Raw genomic sequence first — 26,911 nt, 5'->3', positions numbered from 1 at the left:
AATCTAATAATTCTGGTCAATATGAACAATTTTTTTATTTCATGTCATGAAATGAGAAGGGTAATTGGATGATTCAGCTCTCATTTGAACGTGTAATCAGTGATCGAGATTATGTTGATAGATTTTGTATCGGGATGAGATTATTTTTATTATATGTTCTTAATTTTATGTGTCACATATTATCATTCAATATAATTAAATTATATAATTAAATGATTGAATGGTTAGATAAATATAACTATTATCATATATTCATAATATTTTTTACGAGATTATTCTGATTATTTAATTTTATTGATTTCATAATTGATTTATTTATATTTTAATAATTTAATTATATTAAGTGATAATATGTGACATATGAAATCAAAATATATTTAAAAATAGAGATTTTATGCCTTTTTCTTTTCATTTTCAATATAAGCTCAGTATCATTGAACTCTATAAAAATTTATTTTTAATTTTAGTTCAATCCAACGTATTGAAACTTCACTCATAAATTTTAAAAAATCTAGTAAGATATTCCATCAAAATATTAATTAAAAAAGAGGATATTTATTTATTTATTAATTATTATTTTTAATTTTTTCATACAATATCCAAAGGGGATCACGGACATCCACGTGACGAGAGATTAGAGTCTTTGAAGAATTTTTTTTATAATTTTATTTTCTTCGGCCTCTCCACGTGATTGGAGATCAGAGTTTCTGCCATTTTTAACTCGAGTGAAAGATTTGTGTGAGTCATCAACTCACTAGACTTCCTGTTCCTGGCGCCTGTTACGCGGTTAGACTTTTTAGAGCCCGAGCGGGAGGCGACGCCCGTGTCTTCTCGTAGAGGCCGATCAAACCCTAGGAATTTCAAGATTTCTAACGGCGATCGGCGTCGAGGCGATCGTCTTCGCTATTCCAGTCTTTGTCGTGGCCGCTAGCCCACAGGTAATGGTGATTTCAATTGTATTGGCTTTTGTTAGGGATTTTTTAATTGTTCTCCGTTAAAAGAAGTTTGGATTTTGGGTTATATAATCGGGGCGCATTCAACTTTTGAGTTATGTGGGAGTTACGTTGTTTTGGTGTCAAGCTTGTCGAATTTTTCTTGTCTGTTGGTTTAGTCAAAGTGGATGTATTTTCTCTATTTCTCGACTTTAAAAATTAATTATGTAAAGGCATTTGATTTGTACTCTTTGTGTCTCCCTCCATCCCTCCTTGCATGTTTGTCCAATGATTTCCTTATATTCAAATTTGCCTTTGGATATCCAGCAAACTTAATGTTGAGAATCACAGAAATCTCCAACCTTACATAATAAAATGAAAAGAGAAAACGAAGGTAGAAGGAAGCCCTTTTTGACAAGTTTCCATAGTCCTCACCGTGATACACAAATACAGCAAGGTTAAAACATAGCAGAGAAAAGATGCAAGCAAGAATGATATGATGGAGGCGGTAAGGCATCCACGGTGAGGATTGGTTACAAAATGAAGGTGCTTGATCACGGCAGAGAAAGCAGCCATAAGCTGTATATCATTAGTATGTCTACATATCCGGTCTGCTTATCATAAGTTAACAATATTTTCATTGATTGTTAACTTGGCACACAACTATAGAAAATATTTGACTGGCAATGCTTTGGTAAATATACCAACAATTTGATCATCTATTTTGATACGATGAACTATAAGAGTGGTGTTTTTAATGCAATCTCGAATGAAGTGAAAATTAATTTTAATATGTTTAGTTTTTATATAAAAAATTGAATTATTAGCAAGAGAAATTGCTGATACTTCGTTACATAATAGAGAGGTGGAATGCAAGATGTATATGTAAAATTCCTGAAGCAAGTGCCACATCCAAATAAGATTAGTGGCTAATGTGGCTAAAGCTCAATATTTAGCTTTAGTAAATGACTGAACTATTGTCTTTTGCTTCTTAACATGCCATGAGATTAATGTAGTTCCAAGATAGGTACAATAGTAAGTGATATATTTTCTATCCATATGATCACCAGCTCAATCTGAATCTAAATATGCATGAAGTGTAAGATTGCTTGGGTTAATTGGTAAACCAAAAGATAGAGTACCTTTAAGGTGCCGAAGAATACTTTTAAGAAGTTAATTGCAAGTGTTTAGATGGATTATTCATATTAGAGGAAATGTTGGGTAGAGTGATGGTTAAATACTACAGGGATTCAACAATGTGTCTATAATGTTCAGCACTTGAGTATAGGTCACTGTTGTTAGTTGAAGAAAAGATTTTAGTTTCATTGGAGTAGAAATGGAGTTGCAGTCAGCCATGCCTTCTTTTAACAATTTAGCAGCATATTTTGATGAGTAAGATGAATGTTGGTAGGTGTATTGAGGAGCTTAATGCTAAGAAAGTAGCTTAGAATGTCAAGAATTATAAGCTTAAAAGCATTATGTAGATCAACGAGAAGCTGTTCTATAAGGTTGTAATTATTTCTAGCCAAGAGAATGGCATCCATGTATATTAAAAGAGAGATTGATTTTCCTTGACTGTTTATGAATGACCAAAATGATCCCAACTATATTAAAGTACCATTTTGGTCCCTCAAGTCTTTAAAAGGAATCAAAATAATCCCATTGTGGAACTATTTTGCTCCTCTTTAAGGAGTTGAGGGACAAAAATTGTTCTTTAATATAGTTGGGGACTATTTTGATCTTTCATAAAGAGTTTAAGAACCATTTTGATCCTTGTCTCTATATTAAAATATACAAATAAGTGCTGCCTTGGTTATAAATAAAAAAGGAAGGATCGGTTTATCTTGTTTTAAAACAAAATTGAAGTGAGCGAGTGGAAAAAGTAGCAAACCATTGTTTTAGTCTAAAAATAGAATTCCTTAGCAGACAAACATAATCTGGATGTTGTGGAGCTTGAAAACCCTGCGCCTAAGTCATTTAGCTTACCATGTAAGAACGTATTTGACACGTGCAATTGTAGAATTTTCCACTTAAAGGTAATGTCCGCAGTCAAAAGAATGTTTGGTGACTTTGCTACTAGACTAAAGGTATCAAAATAGTCTAAACCATACTCTTGCTTAAAGGCTTGAGCTTCAAGCTTAGCTTTGTGTCTAGCAATGGTCCCATCATAATTATGTTTGGTCCTATAAATTCATTTGAAGCCTAACACATTTTGTGAGGTATACAGTGGAACAAAAATCTACTTACCCTGAGCTTTAAGAACTTCGAACTCTTCAGACATAGCTTGATCTCACACTTTTTTCTTGATAGATTTTGAGTAACAAGTTGGATCAGAATTATTTGGGCAATTTGACATGCTCACAATTTGTTTTGATTTTAGAGTACTAGTCTGCAGTGTCGCTACCATTAGATGAGATTGGGTAGATGGTGGAGGCATAGAAGGCTAAGAAGAAGATGTAATTTCACTCGGAGGTAGATTAGTATTGGGAGAGGGAGGAACAGCTTAGGGATATGAAATGGAGGAATGGGCAGGTTGATGCATCGAAAACTTTGAAGCTGCTGAGATTGATTTGGCCAACTGCAGGTGGGAACAAGGGTTGATGTTGGATGATATGGCTGAGGAATGAAGAGTGAGTAGAGATAGTGATTGAGTGAAAGGAAAAGATATGTCCCAAAAATTTGCCATGGGGTGAGAAAATAACTTTGTTTTAAGATTGTAATAGTTGTATCATTTATAGCTGGAAACATACCCAAAAAATATGCATGGATAGGATTTTTGTTCAAATTTATGCTCTAAAACAGTGGGTAAGCACGGATAACATAAGCAGCAAATAATCTTAAGATGATTGTAGGTGGGTGTTTTATTATAGAGTTACTGATAAGGAGAACATTTAGTGGTGGCCAAGGATGGAAACCAACTAATAAGATAAATGACTTTTAAGAAAGTATCCACCAAGAATTAAAATGGAATTTTAGCATCAAGGTCCTTAGAGTTATGTTCAACGACGCCATTTTGTTTGATTGTGCGAGGACAATTTAATTATTGAACAATGTCAATATTGTGTAGTATAATTTGAAGGCTTTTATTGATATACTCTTCACCACCATCAGATGATCAGAATGATGAATTTTGATGAATTTATGTTTAGCTAAAGCTTTGAAATATAAAAATTAGGAGGTTGTTTTGAATTTTGTTCATATAAGATACACCCAACTCTAATGAGAGAAATCATCCACAAATAAAAGATAATATTTATATTCTTGCATAGACAAAATTGGGGAAGGACCCGATACATCAGTATTTATCAGTTCCAAAGGTTCTTACTATGAGAAAGAGAACTAGAGAAAGATATTTTGTGACCCTTTGCTAGTGCTCAAGAGTCACAGTGAGTTATTTTGAGAGATGCAGATGTTGATTGTGGTTGATTGAAACTGAGATTGTATAGAAACAAAAGGATGATTGAATTTGTGCTGCCAGAGCTTTGAAGTAGATGAAATGGTGATGAGAGTAGAATGTGGAACTGAGGTAGGTCTGGTGGATTTAATTTAATACAGCTGTTGATGAGAAATGCCTTGGAGATGTGTGTGATTCCTCATCGAATCCTTGATGGTAAAACTAGAACTATGAAAAACAATTAGGCATGAATTATAAGAAACCAACTTATTTATAGCATCAAATAAAATGGCGGACGAGGCATCCGCATTGAGGTGCCCCTCAGGTCGAGGCGGAAGCCATATGCGCTGAGGCTTAAGCCTCGAAGGGTCGGGTGGAACGTGTGATTTTTTCGCGCGGGGCGTACGCAGAAGAGCGTAAAGCCTTGAGGCGTAATGAGGAACTGCCTCGATTTATTCGGTTTATATGTAAATGCCATATAGTAGTACGCAGTTGAGTCGTATAAGGGTCGCATATAAGATTATGGTATCTACTTCGTGTGAGAATTGAAAGGCGAAAGCAAACTCGGTCGACTTCAACAGCCAAGTTCAGTGGACTATTTGGAGTTTAGGTGGCTGTGATTGACTCTCAATGATTGATTTGGTAGAACCTTTAAATAAATCACAAGTCAGATAGTGCACAAGTCCTGTGAAGCTACCGAGAGTAATTGATCTATTCGGCTACAGTTGGGGCAGCTTTTGATTTGGACTTTAGTGTAGGTAGAATAAAGTGGATTTCACATGAAACAACGACAAAGGTACAATTCCTGCTCTTAAGAAGCATTCGACTGAAGTAAAGGAGGTGGAACCGAAGCATTCGACTGAAGCAAAGGAGGTGGAACCGAGAGAGGCTTCGGTTTGCAAAAAAAAAAAAGGACGTTTTACCTGTTGAAGACGGAGGCTTGGCTGAGTTTAGAACAGCAAGTGTTCTGCTTGGCTCTGATGTGAGTTTGATGAGGTGGCGGTTCTGCAGAGCTTGGGGAGTTTTTTTTTTTTTGGTGGAGCTGAGATTGATTTTGGCGTGAAACAGAGAAGGAAAAGTCAACATTTGAACTAAGACAAGTTGCTGAAATCAGCAGCTGAAGAAGGATCAAGTGTGGTTGGCGGATAGGTGAAGTAGACAGAACGAATAGCTGTTTGGGGAGGTTGGAAAGCACAGTTTGTGGCTGCTAAATGAGTGCAGTAGGCGCGGAAGGTATAGAGGCTTGAGTTGTCGCTGAGATTGGCTGAAGACTTTCGGTACAGTGAAGATCAAGGCAGGCGTATGATTCAGTGAAGGAAGAACTCGGCAAGGGAGTTTTGGAGGGTTGGAATTAACGGCTTCTGGAGGGCAAATCGAGAAGATTGAGAAGTGGAGTTCGGTAAACAGAGAGAATCGTCACCTTGGGTCGGATGTGGGTCGGGAAAGAAGCTTGCGAGAGACAGAAGTTTTTGGTGCTCGGAGATGAGAAGAAAAAAAAATGAAGCCTTAGTCCTCATTTTAACGCTGGAAGGTTGTATTCGAACGAGGCCTCATATGTCCGAGGTTTTCCACTCAACCGGATATCCGGGATTCGGTAGAGTTTCGACAGTCTCAGGTATGATTAATGCGAAGTAATTTTGATTTGATTTTCTCAGTTGACTTGCTATGTTTGGTTAAATTCACAGGCAGAGCTAATAATGACATGCTATTATAAGAAATGTCATTAATTAAGTTGATATTGACACGACTATCAATGAATATTACTTTGATTTTTGTGCATTTTGCCTTGAAATGTGTGTAATCACCTCGTTTAATGTGTCAAATTCGTCGAATAGAAATTAGATGAATTGGTAGTGTATTTAGGGTATTGCCGATATCCCGGTCGCAACGACGCAGTCCATTTTGCGATCAAACTTCGTTTGGGCAACGCTGAGGCCCAATTTTCTCAAAATATGTGTTGTCACTTTGAAATTGCCTCGATTTGCACACACAATCTCATTCAGGCAAATTGATAGTGTATTTAGAATGTGACGCATTCCGAACACATCGACGAAGTTTGTTCGTCAATCAAACCTCATTTGGATGACGCCGAGATTAATTTTCTCCGATACGCATGCTTTGCTTCGATATTCGTATCGACCCCCTTGCATGCCCATCAATTTGTTAAATTGAACGTCATCATTAGGTATTCTAAGATAATTTTGATGTTTCGATCGCAAAGACGCAGTTCGTTTTGCAATCAGACTCGTTTGGGCAACCTCGAGGCCTCTTTCTCCGGTATGCGTGTTTTGCCTCGATATTTATGCCACCATCCCAGATGATCCAAATTGAATATAGAAAATGTAGTTCTTAAATATTTGCGTTATTCCAATCGCAATGGAGAAATCCATTTCACGAACGGACATCATTTGAACAACGACGAGACCAATTTTCCTCAAAATTTGTGCTATTTGCCTGGTTATCCGTGCCACCAATATGGATGTTTCAAATTGAATAAACAAAATATAGTTTTTAGAGGTTGACAATGTTCCGAACGTAACGACGAAGTCTGTTTATCGATCCGACATCGTTTGATCAGCCTCACGCTTTAATTTCTGGTGTCGGTTGTCCCGTTTGACCGATCTCGTCCGATTCAATTGCGAGGGGCTTCGACCCAGCAAAATTCAATGTCCTGATCGCAACGATGCTGTATGTTTTACAATCGGAGGTCGTTTGACCCTTCAAGTGATGCGTGGCGCTAAGACGCTTATCGCTTTATTCACCAGTTTGTGTTCTTTCTCATGTGGTTTGAGGTATAGGGGTCAACAGAAGCCAACTACTTTATTTTAACAAGGCACGCGGGGACTCATGGATAGATTTATGATTAGTATGGATGACGAGGAAAACACAAACACTTAGGATATTCCCTCTTTTACTGCTACAAAGAAACTCTGGAATAGAATTTGTTTAGATATTGCCTGATTCATCTATGAAAATGGTATACCAGTCAATGTTATTAGGAGCCCGTCATGAATCAATATGTTTCGACTTGTTGAAGCTATGATAGAGGACTACAACTTTTAAGCATGTATGAGCTGAGGACTTGGATGCTAAATGAGGATGTCAAAATAATTTTAAAAATAGTGAATGAAGTAAAAAATACTTAGATTGAAACAAGAGTGACAATAATGTCAGATGGTTGGTCATATATTCGATATAGAAATATTATTAATTTCTTGATCAATAATACATATGGAACTATTTTTTAAAAATCATGTAAGTGTTGCTGTAATGTGCATGCTTTACAAAACTTGAAGTATCAACTGATTTTAGAAAAATAGTTCCATATGGATTATTGACCAAGAAATTAATAATACTTTTATGTCGAATATCTGACCAACCGTATGATATTGTTACTTTTGTCTTAATCCACGTTTTTTTAATTTCATCCACCATTTTTAAAGTTATCTTGACCTCCTCATTTAAGTTCTTAGCTCATATATGTTTGGAAGTTGTAGTCCTCTACTATAACTTTTAACAGATCGTAACATATTGATCAATGATGGACTCCTAACAATATTGAATGGTATACTATTTTCATAGATAAATCTTGCAATATCTAAACAAACTCTATTTCTTAGTTTTTTATAGCAATAGGAGGAATATCTTAAGTATTTGTGTTTTCTTCATCATCAATATTAAACATAAATTTATCAATGGGTCCCCGAGTGCCTCGGTTAGAAGAAAGCAGTTGGTTTCGACTACTGAACATTCATACTGTAAACCATAGTAAGAAAAATTTCCTATAATCTATTCCATATTTCTTTATGTGACATCTTTCATTGTGGCAAGCTTTTTTAAGTAATATATACATTCATTTTTTACTTCATCAGGTACTTTTGCACAGGGTCTAACATTGACATGTGTGTAGGCTAGGTGATTCTTTCAACCTATTAACACCATCAGTTATGTGCTTATTTCAGAAATTACATTTCATATAAACATATACCTTTTTCGCACATTCGCCTGACACTTCAACTTGAGTATCAATGTATCATATTTCCATACATGATTTTTTCTTCTTGTGGAACTAGTCATACTAATAATTGATAGAAATAAATAATTAACATTAAATAAAAGGGAAATTTACTTACATACCACTTTATAACATCCTATTTACATATCTAACACCTAAAACTTTAATATTACATCCATACCACCCTATATTATTTTAATATCAAATATACCACTTATATTTCTTTCCTACCACTCATATATTTCATTTCTACCACTCATATTTTGTATGAAAATGAACTATGGGTGGTATTTATGTAATATTAAAGTTTTAGGTGTTAAATATGTAAATAGAATAGTATTAAGTGGTATGTATGTAAAACTCCCTAAATAAAAATACAAATTTAATCATAAATTGATGACATATTTCAAAATTTTTTATATGGGAAAAATTACAAATATCATGTACTAGAATTGATGACATATAAAATATTTTAGATTTATAATTCTATTGTTTTAGAATTTAACGATACATTACTTTATTATTTATTTTTCCTCTTTAGTCTACATGTAGAGATAACAAAAGATGGGTGATGGTGAACGACAAAAGAAAAATCAAAGTTAGATGTATGGAAAGATGTATGAAATTTACATGTGAATATATTACTATATTATGCACAGAAAATATATGAGTAGAATCAAAGTTGTATTTGGCTAAATATATAAATATTCAATTTATTTTTTGAATACATCGTTTGCATAAATTTATATTAAAGAGTTTTTAAAATATTTTTATTTTAAAATCATAACTATAATATATTATAATGTGTTTTAGTAGTTCCGGTCAATGTTTTTATTTTAAAATCATAAATATGATAAATTAAATGATTTTAAACTCGCATTTAAAGATACTATATTTTTTTTACAGAAGTGATTTATAGAAGTTTCATAATCATTATGTGCATGGGAGAATGCAATGTCAAAGTAAAGTGAATTATGCATAACTGTGCAGTAGCTATAAAAACCCAATCAAATTCAATTAAATTATTCAAAATTAATATAAGAAATTGTCCAATCCAATCAAAATTAATATAAAAAAATTATTATAAATTGATAAGTAATTATGTCCAAACCTATAATAACATAAGAATTACCACTAAAATGATTCTGAAGATGAAACATTTTTTTTAAAAAATGGAGAACGATGACCATAAATATTTGAATCAATTATAAACTAAATATAACTGAAATATTTTATCATAATTTGTATTTCATAAAATTCGTATTGATTATGAAAAGCGGGCGAAGATTAACAATGAAAGGGAGTTAGGGAAATAAATTGTTACTTTTGTGGAGAGGTACGTCGTTGAGAAGAAGGTGGATGCTCAAGTCGACAATCAGGCAAAGATGAAGCAAATGATTGGAAGAAAAATCGTTTGAAGAGAAAGCAATTAGGAAATAAATTGTTTCCTTCGTAGAGTGGCACGTTGAAGTCGAAAGAAGGTGGTTGCTGTTAGGGGAAATAACCCCCTTATAGTAGGGTTATTTTCTAAGAAGGTGGTTGATGTTAGGGGAAAGAAGAAGGTGGCTGCTGTCGGAGAATCACGTCGAAGTCGAAAGCAATTAAGAAATAACCTCATCACATTTGAAGATGAAGCAAACGACGAGAATGAGAAGAAAATCAGGCAAATATGAAGAAAATGACAGGAGGAAGAAAGATAGAGGTACAAAACGGGAACGAGAACCTTACCTTCTCCTCTGGTACATCGAACTCGACCAAACTTGGCTGTCAAGTCGGCGGAGTTCGCTTTCTCCTTTCAGTTCTCACATGAAGCAGATACTCTAATCCTATACCCGACCCTTATACGACTCCACTGCGTACTACTCGGTGGTATTTACATATAAACCCAATAAATCGAGGCAATGCCTCGAGGCGTTATACTCTTATGCGTACAACTCTTGCCTTTTTCGCACGCTCCTCCCAACCTTTCAAGGCTTAAGCCTCGACGCGCATGGCTTTCGTCTCGACTTGAGGCGCTCCTCAATGCGGACGCTTCATCAACCTTTTTATTCGATGATCAAGTTCATAATTGACTTAATATTTTATCATTTTTTGTAATTATTTATTATTTTAAATAACTTTAATTTTTTTTGTTTTGAGGCTTACGCTTCTATCCACCTCAAGGCTTACGCCTCGCCTCGCTTTGACAAAACGCCTCGATTCTTGATTTCGGCTTTTAAAACCTTGATTTATAGAAATAAGATTGTGTGAAATATGGAGAACTTGGAAATGTGATATTAGGTGAAGCTTGCAGTTTGGCGTAGGCAGGAGATCTTGTTAGTATGAGCAATTGGAAGCATGTCACCATCGCCAATATGAACTTACGGAGATTCAATTAAGGCCGTAAATGTTGAAGTTAAGTTGCATCAGTTGTCAAATGTGAAGTGGCGTGGAAATCCAATATCCAATAGATTGTGGGCTGAACATTACTAGTAAGGATAGCATGAGGCTTGGATTTGTAGGATAAATCAACATGATGCCAACATTTTAAAGTGGAGTGACTGGGATTATCATAGATTTGGCATTCAACATAAGCTTCTGAGCTTCATCCACCACAGAAGGCTGAACCTACTACGGGGGAAGAATCATGATAGAAACCAATGGACTGCTGTGTCTTTATACATACATACATATATTCATTACTGTTTGGTTGCTTATATTCATTAACTTTGGCTCCCGTTGATTGCCAATGCTTGTAATGCACAACTTTGTAGAAGACTACAAGTTCTACTCAGCACGGCTACTAGTTTTTGGATTTCTTGATGCCTGATTAGACTTTTTTTTTTTTTCATGTTTTGCAGCTTGTTTCTGCAAGAATCTCTTCTTCATGGAAATCAAGGGTCAAAACACTTTACTGTTTTGGTGAAGCAGAATAAAATATTGTCCTAAACTCATATGTGCTTTGATTTTTAGTGGGAAGTAAATTGATGGCCTGTAAGGATTTTGAGTAAACTTATAGCTTGCTATGGCTAGAGGAAGTGGCTCTGGCATGGAATTTCCTGATGCTGAAGACATGGATTGTGATTCATCAACAGCTATTGATTTTGATAGTGCTCGCTCATTCATAGCTTCTGCAACTTCTAGCATCAAAGTTGGTATATCTTCAACCAGCGGTGTGCATGAGCTACTTGAATGCCCTGTCTGTACAAATTCAATGTACCCTCCTATTCATCAGGTCACTTTCTTCCACCTGCATGACTGGCCTAATTTTTCTCCGTGATTTGTATTTGTATTCTCTTGCTGTTCTTCCTCCTAGATTACTTTATGAGGTTGTTGTGCTGTGATGCTATGGATATGTACCATTTTGCTTGCTCAAAGCTGCATCCCTTCCTCATAAATTTGTTGGTTTAGCATATTTATGTGATTGCTTATTATTTAAAACTATATATATTTCATCACACTTCCATTTGAAGTATTATGATTCTGCAATTGCAATGCAAATGCCTACCTTTAGTCACCAATATTGACTTCTATTTGTGTCATATAGTCATGATTAGTCAATTATTTTGCCATTTTCTTATTTACATCTTGTTAATGTTTTAGGGTTAAAAAAATCATATATCATTTTAGGCATCTTTTCATTATTTTAATGTTATTAAGGTTATATTGTCGAACAAAGTTATAGATATCATTATCATCCTTAGGTTATAACTGAAAATGGTTGATTAAGGAATAAATATATGACCTTTCTTTGCCATCCTCTTTAGGGATTGATTCCTCCCTTTTTCTCAACACCATGAGGTTCTTTCTTTCTTTATATTGTCCTTTCTCTCTTGAAACGTTCATTCATCTCTTCTTCTCAATATCTTCTTACTCTTGATCTCCCCAATTCTTTCTCTACACATTTTGAGTTCTTCATATCGAATTCTTCCATTCTTAATAATCAAGATGTTGAAAGTTCACCATGATCTTTACATTCACTTCCCGTTTGTATTAGAGCTAAAGCATCCAAATTCAAAGAGATATTTGTGCATTCTAATTTTTGTGGTTTCAAGAGATCATGACATTGCCATTTTTTATTTCTCATCAATTTCTTTAGAAGAATTAATACAAAAGTTACCTCTTGAAGAAAGAATTCTTATTGGAGGGGATTTAAATGAACATGTTGGTAGAGAGGTAGATGGTTTTAAAAGCATTCATGGTGGCTATGAGTTTGGAATGACAAATGAAGGTGGCAAGACCATATTAGATTTTTGTTTAGCTTATAATTTTTAAATTGTTAATACCTTATTTAAGAAAAGAAATGAGCATCTCATCACTTATAAAAATGGATATAGTACAACTCAGATTGATTATTTTCTTATAAGAAAATTAGATCGTTTAGATAATAAAGATTGTAAAGTTATTCCGAGTGAAAATTTATGTACCCAACATCGATTATTAGTTTTGGACTTTAAGATAAATGGACAAAAAATAAAAAATAAAGTAAAACGATATTCTAGGATTAGATGAGTACATTTAAAGAATATTAATAAAAATATTTTTGAGAGTAAGATTTTAGATCTTAAGATTTTGTCTGTACATGAGGATGCTAATATTATGTGGGAAAAAGTGGCTAGTGATATTAAAAATATTGCAAAAGATGTGCTTGGAGTATCAAAGGGAAAAGCTCCTAATAGTAAAAATAGTTGGTGGTGAAATCCTAATGATCAAGAAAAAATTAAAAATAAGAAGCTTTGTTATAAAAAATGGTTTAATTTTAAAAATTATGATAATTGGGAAATATATAAAGTGGCACGTAAGGATGCTAAGAAAGCAATATGCGATGCAAAGACATTAGCTTTTAGCGATTTATATAATAGATTAAATACTAAGGAGGGAGAAAGATATATGTATAAGTTAGCCAAACAAAGAGATAGGAGTAGTAAGGATTTAGTTCAAGTGAAGTGTATTAAAGATGAAGATCAAAAAATACTTTTCTTAGAAGATGATATTCAACAAAGATGGATGAGATATTTTGCTAACCTTTTTAATGAATATATTGGATCTATTGTTCAGAGTGATGGTGAAATAGATGGAGATATTATCAGCAGAGTTCAAGTTGGATGGTTGAAGTGGAGGAATGCATTGGGCTTGTTGTGTGATAGAAAATTACCTCTCAAACTCAAGGGAAAATTCTATAAGATGGTGGTGAGGCCTGCAATGCTTTATGGTGTCGAATGTAGGCCATTAAAAGAGAAGCATAATACTAAGTTAAGTGTGACAGAGATGAGGATGCTCAGGTGGATGCGTGGCTTTACCCTTAGAGATATGATACGAAATGAACATATATGTGAAAAGGTTTGAGTAGCTTTCAATAGAAGATAAGATTAGAGAGAGTCACCTTAAATGGTTTGGTCACATAAAACGGCGGCCTTCTGATGACTCGGTTAGGAGAGTAGAGGTATTAGATTTGACTTATGTTCAGAAAGGTAGAGGCAGACCTAAAAAGACTTGGTTAGAAAATATTAGGAATGACCTTTCTTTATTAGATTTAAATGAGAATTTGACTTTTAATATGACACAATGGAGAAAAAGGATTCATGTAGCTGACCCCACGTAGTGGGATAAATGCTTGATGTTGTTGTTGTTGTAATCTCTTTGGTCTCTCAACCATATTCCTCTACACAAATTTGAATTCCATAGAGCCAAACACATCCGCAGAACATTTCCCTTCATTAATCTAATTTAGATTGCAAAATCTTACACTTTTAGGAGTTATGCTTTTTTTGGTATTAATTTAATTATTGTTTTTGACATTTTTCAGCATTATTGCTTGCATAGCCTTCTTCCTTGACCTCCAATATTGACATCCCCCTTCCACAATTCCGTTTGGTTAATTGTAAGATACTGAAAAAAAAAGAAGTTAAATGTGAAATGTTTAGAACAGTTTAAATTTCAAAGAAAAACATTGAAGTTTGAATTTGATGAGTTAAAAAAAAAAGAAATTTCAATTCCAATTTGAATTTGAATTCAAACAAATTGAATTCGAAACACTATCCTATCAATTCAAATTTTACTTTTCTTAAGCAACTTTATATCCATATTCTCCACAACATAAAGCAACGGGCTTTGGCTCAGGTAGTATACTCCCTAGTTTGATGGCATTGGTGTCAGTTTCGAGATTTAATGGCTTGATTATTGTGTGTAGTTAGCCTTATTCTTAAAAAAAATCTTGAACTAGGTTTGTACCCGCCTCATCATTTATAAAATAGATGGGATAGGTTTATATACTTTAAAAGAGATATTCTCTACAATATCCTTCATAATAACCTCCACAATTCTTTCAAAAATACCCTCCATGATGTCCTTCGCAATTCATATGCCAAAATCACCATGTATGTCTTTCATTTGAGATTCAAATTTAATTGTGAATTTTAAAATTTCATCCAAAACTTGAATTCAATTTACATCTCACACTTTACCTTCTCCAATCACCTTAACTCAGTAAACTTGGTTAGCTTCTCTAAACTTAATCTAATTTAATATATATTTCCAAACTCAAGTTCTACCTAAAAACACAATTGACCTAGTTTGGTTTAGCTTAACTCGATGGACCAACACAATTAGACTAATTCTGCCCAACCTTAAATCAAAATGAATAAAAGTCAACCTTTTTAAGTTAGTTATGCAAAATAAGAGAATGAATTTAGATTAACCTATTATTGTGTATAAATACATTAAGTATTCTATTGTTATCTTAGGGTCTGTTTGGGACAACTTCTTTCGTTGCTTTGTTTCTGATACATTAATCATAATTTCATTCATTTGGCTCTTGTTTTTTTTTTGCTTTTTCATTATTTTTTTAGAAATTTATGTGGTGGAAATTTTTTTTTTGTAACAAGAGTAGCTAAGCTATTTTTCCCATAGTAACTTCACAACTAGCTTTATAAAAACTACAACCATCCCAAAGAGATCCTTAGTGATGATTGTGATAGGAAATACTTGAGTTCGCAAGTAACCCTAAGGTAATACTTGAGTTCGCAAGCAATCCTAACCGAAATCGATATGCAAACCGCAGTGAAACGGCTGTTTGTAGCAGGAAAAACAGCAAAAACCTGCTGTCTAGAGCAGGAAATCAGCACAAACCAAGGAAAACCGTGAGAAGAATCGATGCAAGACTTGTATTCCACTAGAAGATGCAACAAAATAGAAAAGATACAATTGATCCTCAATTCAAGAGGAGGATCGATCTCTCCCAAATCTTTAGACGCCGCTAGAGCCCAAAGAAAACCTAAATCTAAGAGATCTCAAATTTCTGCCAAATTCAAGATACTCAAATCCTAGGAAAACCAACTATTTAATGCATATAAAACAAAAGGAATTCCCTAAACAATCCCTACATTCAAATTTCTCTCTTAAACCCCCCAAAAATCCTTCCTAAAACGCTCTGTTTGAGCGGTCGGCCCGCCCGATCTCCGCAGGAGGCGGAGATCCTACCTGTTCGTGAATTGCCGGTCCCGTGCGGACAGGTCTAACAGATTGATGATGTAGTTGTTCTTCCTTTTCACCTTTTTTCTTTTTTGAATTGGATCCCTTTTTTATTTATTATTATTATTATTATTATTTTGAATTGGATTCCTCATTCATCACCTTTACATTTATATGATTTTTTTTCATCTCTTCTTTCTTTGATGGATTTCACATATTATGATTTTTCTAGCTCAGCAGTAAACTTGAGAGTATTTCTAGTTCTCCCTTCTACAACATTTCGAATTCTAAAGTTATTCTTGCAACCAAGGGGAACTATTTAGTGCAAAATACTTTGATTTATTAATATTATTTTAAATTTTGTCAGTAGTTATGTTAGTAAGTTATTTGATATTCTCTGGCCTTCTTAATATTTTTGTCTTTTGCCAGTAGTAAAATAATCATTTGTTATTTTGGAGATGCTCTACACTTTTTTTTTATTAGGGTTATTTTTATGTTTTAAACGGTGGTCTTTCGATGACTCGGTTAGGAAAGTAGATGTATTAGATTTGACTAATAATGGTAGAGGTAGACCTAAAAAGATTTGGTTAGAAAATATTAGAAATAACATTTTTGTATTAGATTTAAATGAGAATTTAACTTTTAACATGGCACAATGGAGAAAAAGGATTCATGTAGCGGACCCCACATGGTGGGATAAAGGTTTGATGTTGTTATTTTAGGGTTAAATTTTCGAGAAAATTGGTTACTATAGGAAATGGTTGGTCTTAGGATTAGTTAATGGTGTCTTATTATGGTATAAGTATATGACCTTTTTTAGCATTCATTCGAAAGATCAATTACTCACTCTTTCTCCTAGCTAGTAAACTTTTCCTTTCTCTTTTATCCTTGCCTCCCTACCTCTCGAATAATTATTCCGTCAGGTTACCGAATGCATCCGGAAACCAATAACAAAACGCCACGTCACTAAAGTGCTCTGTACTGTGCTCGGTACAGCGCGCTCGGTACACTCGGTATGCTCGGTATTGCTCGGTATTTTCACCGGATGTAATAATTTTTCCTACTATAGAGGTATTTGTTCACCTCTTCTTCTCAAGCATTTCTTCCATTTTACTTGTGTAGGCACTATTTGGTTGGTTAAAAAAAGAATACATAGTAAAATAACAGTGTAAAGGGAATGCAATGTTTTTGAAATATTTAGAATTGTGGAAGAGTAAATGTAGGTGATATTTTTTTTGTTTGATTTGAAGTAAAATGAATGCAATGTAAAAGCCCCCTTAATTTCCTCCATATTCCCCTCAACAATATCCTTCATAACTCCTTCACAACAGCATCCATAATTCTTCCACTAAAATCTTCAAACCCATCTTACATTTGGATTTCAAACTGAAATTAATGTTTAGTTTGAAGTTCAAATTTGAACTGCAAGAACTCAGAATTTGAAAATTGAATTCTAAATTTCATCCTAATCTCCTTATACTTTTTCCTCCTCTAAGCACCTTAATTAAGGCTTTGTTTGAGATAGCTTTTGGCCATTACTTTTTCGGTGCTTAAACGAAGCCTAAATTATATCTCTTTAGCTTCTCCAAGTCTAACCTAATTTCACATGATTCATAAATTCAAGGTCTACCAATCAAACCTAATCATCATAGTTGGATTTGACTCACCATAATTAAATCAACCCAATTGAATGCTTCTTAAATTCAAGGTCGGCCAATCAAACCTAATCTTCATAGTTATATTTACTTTTACTTTTTGAACTAACTTGAGCTAGCCTAACCTAATCATAAGCCCAGTTGAAAAAACTTCTGTTTAAAGTCCCTTCTCAAAATATGAGATCAATTCAAATTATTATTATTATTTTTAGATCAATTCAAATTAGTCTATCACTGTTTATGAAGACCTCAAGAATTCTATAGGCATTTTTACAGAGCTGATGAAATTAAGATAGGAAATACTTGAGTTCGCAAGCAACCCTAGCGATAATTGGTTAAAGCAACGAGAAAAATTCAAAATCTGGATGAAATCAATAAAAAACGATAGATTGAAATAATGGAATCAAAGCCAAGCAAACACCAAAGCAAGATACAATTGATCCTCAATTCGAGAGGAGGATCGTTCTCTCCCAATCTCTAGACAAGGAGTCTAGAGCCCAAGACGCCAAGGAAACTGCAAGAGAAACAATTCAAAGCATGCATAACCCTAACCCTAAACAACCCATACTATTAATACATTAATTCCCTAATTCAAACTTCCCTAATTCGAAATTCCCTCCAACACCTAGCTGCCTCTCTCTCTCTCTCTCTCTCTCTCTCTCTCTCTCTCTCTCTCCCCCCTTAATTTTCTTCCTAGTGGGGTCCACTAGGGCTTGGGCGACATTCATTGGGAGGGGTGGATCCGCCTCTTGTAGAAAAAAGCGGGCCCACCTTGTGTCGGTTCAATGAGAATCAGCCTAACAATACTGCCGTCCCAAAGAATCACCTTGTCCTCAAGGTGAAAACTAGGAAATTGTTGTTTCACCCTCTCGTATGGCTCCCACGTAGCATCGTAGTCAGGAAGATTCTTCCGCTTGATCAATACTTTCTTAGTTCCATCTTCTTTTTGGCGAACCCCCATCAACTCTAAGGATTCCAGAATCACCTCTAAATCCTCAGTTAGTATCACCGGAAACTCCGAGCTGGTTGTATAATCTCTAATGACCCTTCTCAACTGAGATACATGGAAAACCGAATGTATAGTAGCCGTTGGTGGTAATTTTAGCCGGTATGCTACCGCTCCAATTTTCCCCAATAGTTCATAAGGTTCAAAGTACCTTGGAGCAAGCTTCTCACTCCTGTTGGCGACTGTCTTTTGTCTGTATGGTCGGAGCTTTAAGAACACCCTCTCCCTTACTTTGAATTGGATGTCCCTCTTATGTCCATCAGCTTGTTTCTTCATAATCTGTTGAGCTCTATGTAGATGTCTCTTTAACTCCTCTAACACTCTGCACTTCTCCTCCAAGTACTCCTCCATTGAAGGAACTAGAATACTGCTACTCCCAAAGTGCACCAAGTTGGGAGTATCCCTTCCGTACAACACCTTGAATGGGGTCATCTGAGAAGCAGAATGATAAGAGGTATTGTACTAGTACTCGACCCATGATAGCCACTTGGCCCATAGCCTGGGTGTCTCCGACACAAAGCATCTCAGGTAGGTCTCCAAGCTCATGTTGATCACTTATGTTTGGCCATCTATCTATGGGTGGTAGGCAGTGCTCCTCTTCAGAACTGCCCATTGTAATTTGAACAACTCTCCAAAAAAGGTTGAGGAACACCTTATCTCTATCTGATACTATCGCCTTTGACACTCCATGCAATCTGATCACCTCTTTGATGAAAGCTGAAGCCACTGTCACTGCGGTGCATGGATGTCGGAGGAGAATGAAGTGAGCATACTTTCTTAACCTGTCCACCACCACTAGAATCATCGTGAAACCATCTGAACGGGGCAGCCCATCTATGAAGTCCATGGATATCTCATCCCATACTCGTATCAGTAAAGCCAACGATTGTAGTAGTCCTCTTGACGACATCACCAGGTATTTGTTCCTCTGACAGACCTCACACTTGTCCACCATCTCCTCCACACCTCTGTGCATCCTCTTTCAGTACAACTTTGAGGCTAACATCCTGTATATCTTCTGCACCCATGAATGGCCCCCAGCATCGCTTCCATGAAACTCCTGGAGTAAGTTTGGAATGTGGATTGAGGTCTGGCGGATGCCACGCGAGCCGGGATTCCACGGGAGCGTTTTAGGAAGGAATTTTGAGGAAGATTAGGAGGGAATTGAATGTAGGGACTGTTTAGGGATTTCCTTTTGATTTGTATGCATTAAATACTTTGTTTTACTAGGGTTAGGGCATCTTGAATTTGGCTGAAATTTGAGATCTCTTAGATTTAGGTTTTCTTTTGGGCTCTAGCGGCTTCTAGAGATTTGGGAGAGATCGATCCTCCTCTCGAATTGAGGATCAATTGTATCTTGCTATTTTCTGTTTTCTTTTCATCAAACAATACAAATTATCTATTGTTTTTGTTGTTTTGTGCGGACTATTGTGGAGAAAGCTCGTTGTTTTCCGAAGATTGGTAAGAAATACTTGAGATCTACAAGTGTTTCCTATCAGTAATTTGCCACAGTTCCCTCCTGTGTCAATGCAACTGATTGCTCATAGAAGTCTCCTCCACTACCGGTTCGAAAACGTTCTAGTAAGCACTCTTTAAACTCCCTCCAGATCTTGATGGGTTGCCTCATGTCATGCCATTGGTACCATGCCAGTGCCTTCCCCTCCAAACATAGTTCTGCCGCCGTCAGCTTCTCTTCCTCCGTCAACCCGTTGACGGAGAAATATTCCACCTTGTAGATCCAACCATGTCCATCCTCGCCCTCAAAGATGGGCATCTTCAGCTTCCTCACCTTCGGGTTCCCCTCGTTGCCCGTGAATCCTTCCATTCCGCAAAGAGGAGGTGCTCACCCGTTGTCACGATCTTCCCTCCGGTGATCATACCCAACCCCTTCATTAAAATTCTCATATTCTTCTTTCAAATTCAGCACCTCTGCGGTAGGATTCCTACCTTCTCCCTACAAAATTAGCAACCTTTCTTTCGAAACCAGTGCTCATTTCCTTGCTAGAAAGTGGTTATATAGGAGGCATTTCAACTTCACCCTCCAAGATCTCCACTCATGGATTTTCCCTTCCCCTAAACATGTTAGAGTTTCCATCTCTTCCATTTCCGCCAATATTTACCCTTGCTTCCGCAATGTCGCCGGATTGGTCTTTGCTTCTTACAATTTTTTCAACATCTCTTCCATCACTGCGAACTTCTCTTTCATCCTTTCATTATTGGATGAAATCTGATTTTGAAAATCGGAAATTTTTTCCTCCAAATCTAATTTTGATTGTCCAATTTCTCCTTCCAAAACTTCAACCTTCTTCCCGGCCATAACTCTTCTTAAGATTTACGAGAAGATCTTCTTCTGGATGAAATTTCTCTGCTGAAATTTCAGGATTTCAGCGGCCGATGGTCCCAAGACAACGCTCTGATTTCAATTTGATAGGAATTACTTGAGTTCGCAAGCAACCCTTTTGATAATTGGTAACAACAGTGGGAATAATGCAAAAATATGGATGAAATCAATAAAAAATGATAGATTGCAATAATCGAATCAATGCCAAGCAAACACCAAAGCAAGATACAATTGATCCTCAATTTGAGAGGAGGATCGTTCTCTCCCAATCTCTAGACAAGGAGTCAAGATCCCAAGACGCCAAGGAAATTTCAAGAGAAACAATTCAAAACATGCATAACCCTAACCCTAAACAACCCATACTATTAATACATTAATTCCCTAATTCAAACTTCCCTAATTCAAAATTCCCTCCAATCCCTAGCCATCTCTCTCTCTCTCTCCCCTTAATTTGCTTCCTAGTGGGGTCCACTAGGCTTGGGCGGCATTCATTGGGAGGGGGCGGATCCACCTCCTTTATAAAAAATTGGCCCATCTTGGGCCGGCTGGGCTGGTTCAGTGAGAACCGGCCTAACAAATTGTTCTCGAGGATTGAATGAGAGCATTCTACGGTTCTACCAATATTGTTGATGATATTATTCTTTACCTTTGTTTCTTCAGATACATTTCTTCTTACTTACCTTTGCCCTGTGATGGGTTTGTTTTAGTCTCTGCCTTTTGAGATGCATTTTGGTAGCTCAATAGGACAATTGTGGATCTCTTCTTCTTATAAGAACGTTTTAACTCTTCAGAGTCGAGTTTTTTGTAATTTAGGGAAATTAATATAGTGAAAAATGCTTAATTTTAGTTATTAGTACTGAGTCATAGTTGTATCAGTAATCAAGTTTAGTTGGTTATTTTGTGCCATTTGTTCCTATTTGTCATTTTGTTAATTGTCATAGGTAAAATTTCTATATTTCATTTCAAACATGCTTGTTTATATTCTAATTTTATTATTAGGTTGTCCAAGAAAATATGGCTATTATTTTAAGTAGTAGGCCATAGGTTGTAATTTAAGGTGGTTTACTACAGAATAAACATATAAACTTTTTTAAGTATCCTCCATGGGGATCAGTTCCTCTCTCTTTTATTATGGCCGCATGATATTTTCTCTCTTTTTGTTCTTTCTTTAACTTTGAGGCAGTCACTTATTTCACCTTCTCAATCTCTTTTTTTTCTATACTTTCTTAGTTCTTACACTACACCTTCCTCGCTCTCCCTTTACACTAGATTTCCTTCTCAGTAGTCGAGATGTACAAATTCACCATCTCTACTTCCGCTGCTTTTGCTCTAGTAGGATTTTATGCTGAACTTAAATTTCTAAGACAAGTTCAACTCCATGTAATGATGGATGTATTGGAAGAGGCTTTGGATTTGGTAAATACTTTTTGTGGTTTGTTTGTTAGGAGGATCATGGACTGAGTTTTTTTTTTTGTTTACAGTAGTACTTGTGAAAGGTGGGTTTGTCAACCAATCATGTCCTAAATCTCTGCTGAACTCATCTCGTTGCAAACTCTTCTTTACTTTCATACAAAATTAACCAGCTCTTTGAGCTGTATACCACAAAGCTATTTGTAAAACATCAAAACGAGCAGGAATATGCCTGCAAATGGTTGTATTAGCACTGGAAGACCATGTATTAATAGTTGTAATAATCCAAGATAATATCATTCTAACATTTGTCTAATATTTATACAATCTTTGAAGAGGTTCTAATTAAAAAAATAGAAAAATCAGGGAATAATAATCAAAGAATATTATAATAATCCACCAACTGATCAGTGTCGGAATAAAAATTACAGTAGTTCACAGATTGATGAGTGGGCAGTGGAAGATGAAAGAAAGAGAGCAAAAGTTTTGGTGATTATGATCCACGCTGGCAAAATTATGCAACCATTTCACACTCACAAATATTGTTTTTTTGGGTGCCACTTGCGTGAGACCTGGCAAGGAATTTATAGATTTCATTGGCTTTGGCAAGAATTTGATACGCAAGAAAAAGTTTCTGCTTAGTGAATTTTTTCTTGTTTTTGGATTTATCTTTAAGGATTTAAATAGCTGTATAGCTGTTTTAGTCAGCAAGAATGCATTCCATGAATGCACTCAACTTTGTTTGTGGTTGCCACCGTTACTAATGAACCTGCTCACCATTTCTTGAGGTTGCAACATTTCATGAGATGTAGTCTCACTTGAAAATTATCTTTGATGTAAGCTAATGTGAAATTTGCCTTTTGAGGACTTTTCGTGGTTGGTTTTAATATTTTTACATGATTTATATATTAGTATTCCACTCCTATATTTTTCCTGTAAATTTTTGCAAAATGTTTGAAACAAAATTTTTTTTGTCATTATGTGCAGTGCCCAAATGGTCACACCCTGTGTTCAAAATGCAAGGCCACGGTACAGAATCGCTGCCCTATTTGCCGCCAAGAACTTGGTAATATTAGATGCTTGGCACTCGAGAAAGTAGCCGAGTCGCTAGAGCTCCCTTGCAGATACTTGACCGTTGGGTGCTCTGAAATTTTCCCGTACTATAGCAAATTGAAACATGAACAACTATGCAGATATAGGCCCTACAATTGTCCATATGCTGGTTCTGAATGTTTGGTCTCAGGAGATATTCCTACACTTGTGGCTCACCTCAGGGATGATCATAAAGTGGACATGCATGATGGATGTACTTTCAATCATCGTTATGTTAAATCTAATGCCCATGAGGTTGAGAATGCAACATGGATGCTAACTGTAAGTTTTTTCTTACTAATGGTTCACCATTTTCTGGTTTCCTTATGTGCTTATAGTTAGTCAATGGCTGTTCAGATTAGAGGTAGATTAGACATGTTGAGTTCAAGCTAGCTAGCCTCAACCCAAAATCTTTGATGTTTAGGTTTTCAATTGTTTTGGGAAACACTTCTGTCTCCACTTTGAAGCATTCCTAATCGGCAAGGCGCCGGTCTACATGGCCTTTGTGAGGTTCATGGGTGAGGACAGTGAGGCCAAGAACTTCCTCTACAGCTTAGAAGTTGGGGGCAGTTGCAGAAAGCTCATATGGCAAGGCGTCCCTCGGAGCATTAGAGACGATCACCGGAAGGTTCGAGATGACTATGATGGTCTGATCATCCACCGCAATGTCGCACTCGTCTTCTCCGGCGGTCGGCAGGAGTTGAAGCTGAGAGTCACTGGCCGCATCTGGAGAGAACAATGACTTTGATGCTATCTTTTTCTTTGGGTAGGGTTTAGAGGTAAATTTGGGGTCAGGATGGATCTCATAGCTGATAGATTTGCTTGAAGATGAATATATTATAATCAAAAGTTTTATTGTATTAATTATGTAGTAAATCTAACAGTTTTGAGTTTAATCATCCTCAAAAAATTGATGAGGATATTCTGATCCCTTTTTTCCCCAGGGTTTAGTGGGGTTCCCAACTTTCAATCCTGAGAAGTTCTGGATGAAGCTGGGAGTGTGGTTTTCTCCTTGCTCTGGTTTGGTTTGGTTTGGTTGTAGATTTGATGAAGTTAAGGGAGTTATTATCTTTTGAGCAGTCTATTTTAACTGTGGATGAAGACACTGAACTCATTTCTTGGCAATGGTGCCATTTTGAGTAGCTGTTTTATGCTTTTTCATATAATTATGAGTGACAAATGAAGAGACAATTAGAAGATAAAAAAAACAAAGAAGAATTTGACAACATTTTTTTTTTCTTATGTTCTCTATTATTTTGTTTCAACTCTTTTTATCATGTTGTTTGCTTTGATGTTAAACAAATATTGTATTTTCTTCATTTGAAATAGTTTGGTTGGATGGAAAACTAATATAGGGAAAGTGTTTCTTCATTTGATTGAACATAAATCATTTGCAATAGATATCTTGGAATCACATGTGTACAAGCAATGAGGAAGGAAAGAGAGAGGGGAAGCGCCGAGAATTAAGCGGCGAGGGTAATGGCGATGCGAAGAGTTAGGATGTATCAATTGATGAAGTGATGCTAAAATTTTGAATGGAGTGGTGAGGGTAACCACGACGCGAAAGAGTTAGGGTGTATCAATTGATGAAGTGAAAGAAGAATATAAGCAACACAAGAGAACTAGTGGAAAAGTAAGTGGATGATCATCTTATCCTCATTGGAGAATATATATCACTATCAATTTCATCATCAAAGGGAAAGGTAATAAAATTTTTATCTTGTCAAAAAAAAGAGGTTTCTACCACTTTTCTTTTAAGGAAAGTGCATAAAATGAAAGAAAAATTTGTGTGAAAATAAAAGAAGTTTAGTAATGTAATACTTGTAGAGGAGACTATTCATTTAGATATATTAGAACTTTTTATTCTTTATCAACTTTCGAAGATTTGATGTTATCGTACTTAGAGCTGTCAATTTGGATTGACAGATTGAGTCCGAGTTAGACCTAAAATTGACAAACAGAATTCGGCTAACTTGAATTAAACTTGTTTATTATATGGGTGAAAGTATTTTACCTAAATTTAACCTAGAGCGAATCTGACCATTCTAAACTATTTATTTTATAGGTCTTGTTGTATTTTTTTTTTTTTTATCAACTTGAGCCATCTAACCTTAATATGACATGTTTAACCTAACTAATCATACCTAAATAGCTAAACCTTGGATTATATGCAAATGTAGTGATATTGTGCATGCAAAAAATCCGTCTCCACTTATTTTTCAATAAAAATAAATAATAATATTCAATAAAACAAATGAAAATAAGCTCTTTTTATTTAATTCATGTCCCATTACCTATTTATGATTGTTTTTTCTTAATATTTTCATGCAATATTCATGGAGATGGTTATCCTAAATATTTTCATGCAATGTTTGTGGAGAAGGTTATCCTACTCCAAATAAAACAATGAAAAGTCTAACATCAACCACAAAAAACAAAAACGACTAATATATTACAAAATTTCAATAATATCTAAACAAATTTTGTTTTGTAAATAATTTTAAGAGAAGAAATAAATATGAGTGGAAGGCTCTTTTCTGAGGTACAAATGCTAATTCAATTAATGGGCTGGCCCCAACTGGAAACTAAAGCCCATTTAAACTTATATATCTCATAGTGAGCCCATTACGATTCTAGAGGGCATTCGTAAGAATTTGCTCCACTGGCTCCTTGTCCTGTTGTTTGTGTGTCTCGTTGGAATATTTTTATTGTGAGCTCATCAAAATATTAAATCAAATATTATATTTTATATTACTTTTAACTCCATTAAATTATGGTCAAATTAAATATTATTTATTATTTATCTTTGGAGATATCTCATTAATTTTTATATGAAATTTATTATGTATAGAAGCCGGACATTTTATTATTTTATTTTTGTAATGAACTAAAATAATTTAAAATAGGATTATGTCCCCAGTCATAGAGTTGGTTTTTATTTTTCTCATTTCTCATTTTGAGTAAAAAGAAAGCTCTCTCTTTCTCCCTCAAGAACGTCACATGAAAGACTAAAAACCCGAACTCTTATGATTCAATGGATCCATTTATGCTTTTGACTAAGACTTCGTTTGGGATAGTTGTATTAATGCTTTTTAAAGTAACTTTTCAATACAAAAATTTTAGTTCAAGAAATTTTTGTAGTAAAAAGTTGCTTTAGAAAGTAATAAGAAAATTGTTCCAACTGAAACCCATGTCTTTCTTAATAATTTAACATGAGATTTTGGATAGATGAATTAATTTTTCATTTGCTCCGCGGTTTTCTTATGTTGGCAGAGTAGAAATAAAGGCACTCATGGTGGTTCTGAAAACTGTGATTCCTTCATTGTTGTGACTGCTGTTAGTTATGTAGCTGCATCCTTTTGTCTTAATCACATCAAGGAGAGTTGGGATACTAATCAGCTTTTTAAGCTGTCTCCGAATTCTTGGTATCCCCCTCCTCCGGGGTGGCTTAAAGTCAATTTGGATGCCTCCTTATCTAGTTCCAATTTGGCAGGAATTGGGGGAGTTCTCCGGGACAGCAAAGGAGGTTTTATTGGTGCTTTTGGTATCAGCTTGATGCATTAGGATTGTTCTCATTTGGATATCCTTGCTGTCGCATATTTGGGGAAATATATTCA

General features: G+C 35.3%; 1 protein-coding gene across 2 annotated transcripts; it reads left to right on the top strand.

Annotated features, from left to right (window-relative positions):
• Window positions 1–710: 710 nt before the first annotated feature.
• Window positions 711–24,522, top strand: LOC110114946 (E3 ubiquitin-protein ligase SINAT2). 2 transcript variants are annotated; one of them, XM_028696056.1, is made up of 5 exons: window positions 711–938; window positions 1,260–1,524; window positions 11,182–11,555; window positions 23,190–23,576; window positions 23,719–24,522. In XM_028696056.1, exons 3-5 carry the CDS (start codon window positions 11,346–11,348, stop codon window positions 24,034–24,036), a joined length of 915 nt encoding a protein of 304 aa, XP_028551889.1. In that variant the 5' UTR covers window positions 711–938; window positions 1,260–1,524; window positions 11,182–11,345; the 3' UTR covers window positions 24,037–24,522. The 2 variants fall into 2 exon arrangements, with proteins under 2 accessions (XP_028551889.1, XP_020703671.1); XM_020848012.2 differs by lacking the exon at window positions 1,260–1,524.
• The last annotated feature ends 2,389 nt before the right edge of the window (window positions 24,523–26,911 follow it).

Source organism: Dendrobium catenatum, unplaced genomic scaffold (assembly GCF_001605985.2).
Source record: "Dendrobium catenatum unplaced genomic scaffold, ASM160598v2 fragScaff_scaffold_716, whole genome shotgun sequence".
Classification (NCBI taxonomy): Eukaryota; Viridiplantae; Streptophyta; class Magnoliopsida; order Asparagales; family Orchidaceae; genus Dendrobium; species Dendrobium catenatum.
The sequence above is the reverse complement of the archived record's forward strand: the minus strand, read 5'-3'. Positions and strand labels throughout refer to the sequence as shown.

Excerpts from the sequence above, each read along its gene's own strand:
- LOC110114946 (XM_020848012.2), top strand. The coding sequence starts at position 11,346 with ATGGCTAGAGGAAGTGGCTCTGGCATGGAATTTCCTGATGCTGAAGAC. Across the intron at positions 11,556-23,189 it reads TGTACCCTCCTATTCATCAG|TGCCCAAATGGTCACACCCT; the intron begins GTCACTTTCTTC and ends CATTATGTGCAG. Across the intron at positions 23,577-23,718 it reads ATGCAACATGGATGCTAACT|GTTTTCAATTGTTTTGGGAA; the intron begins GTAAGTTTTTTC and ends TTTGATGTTTAG.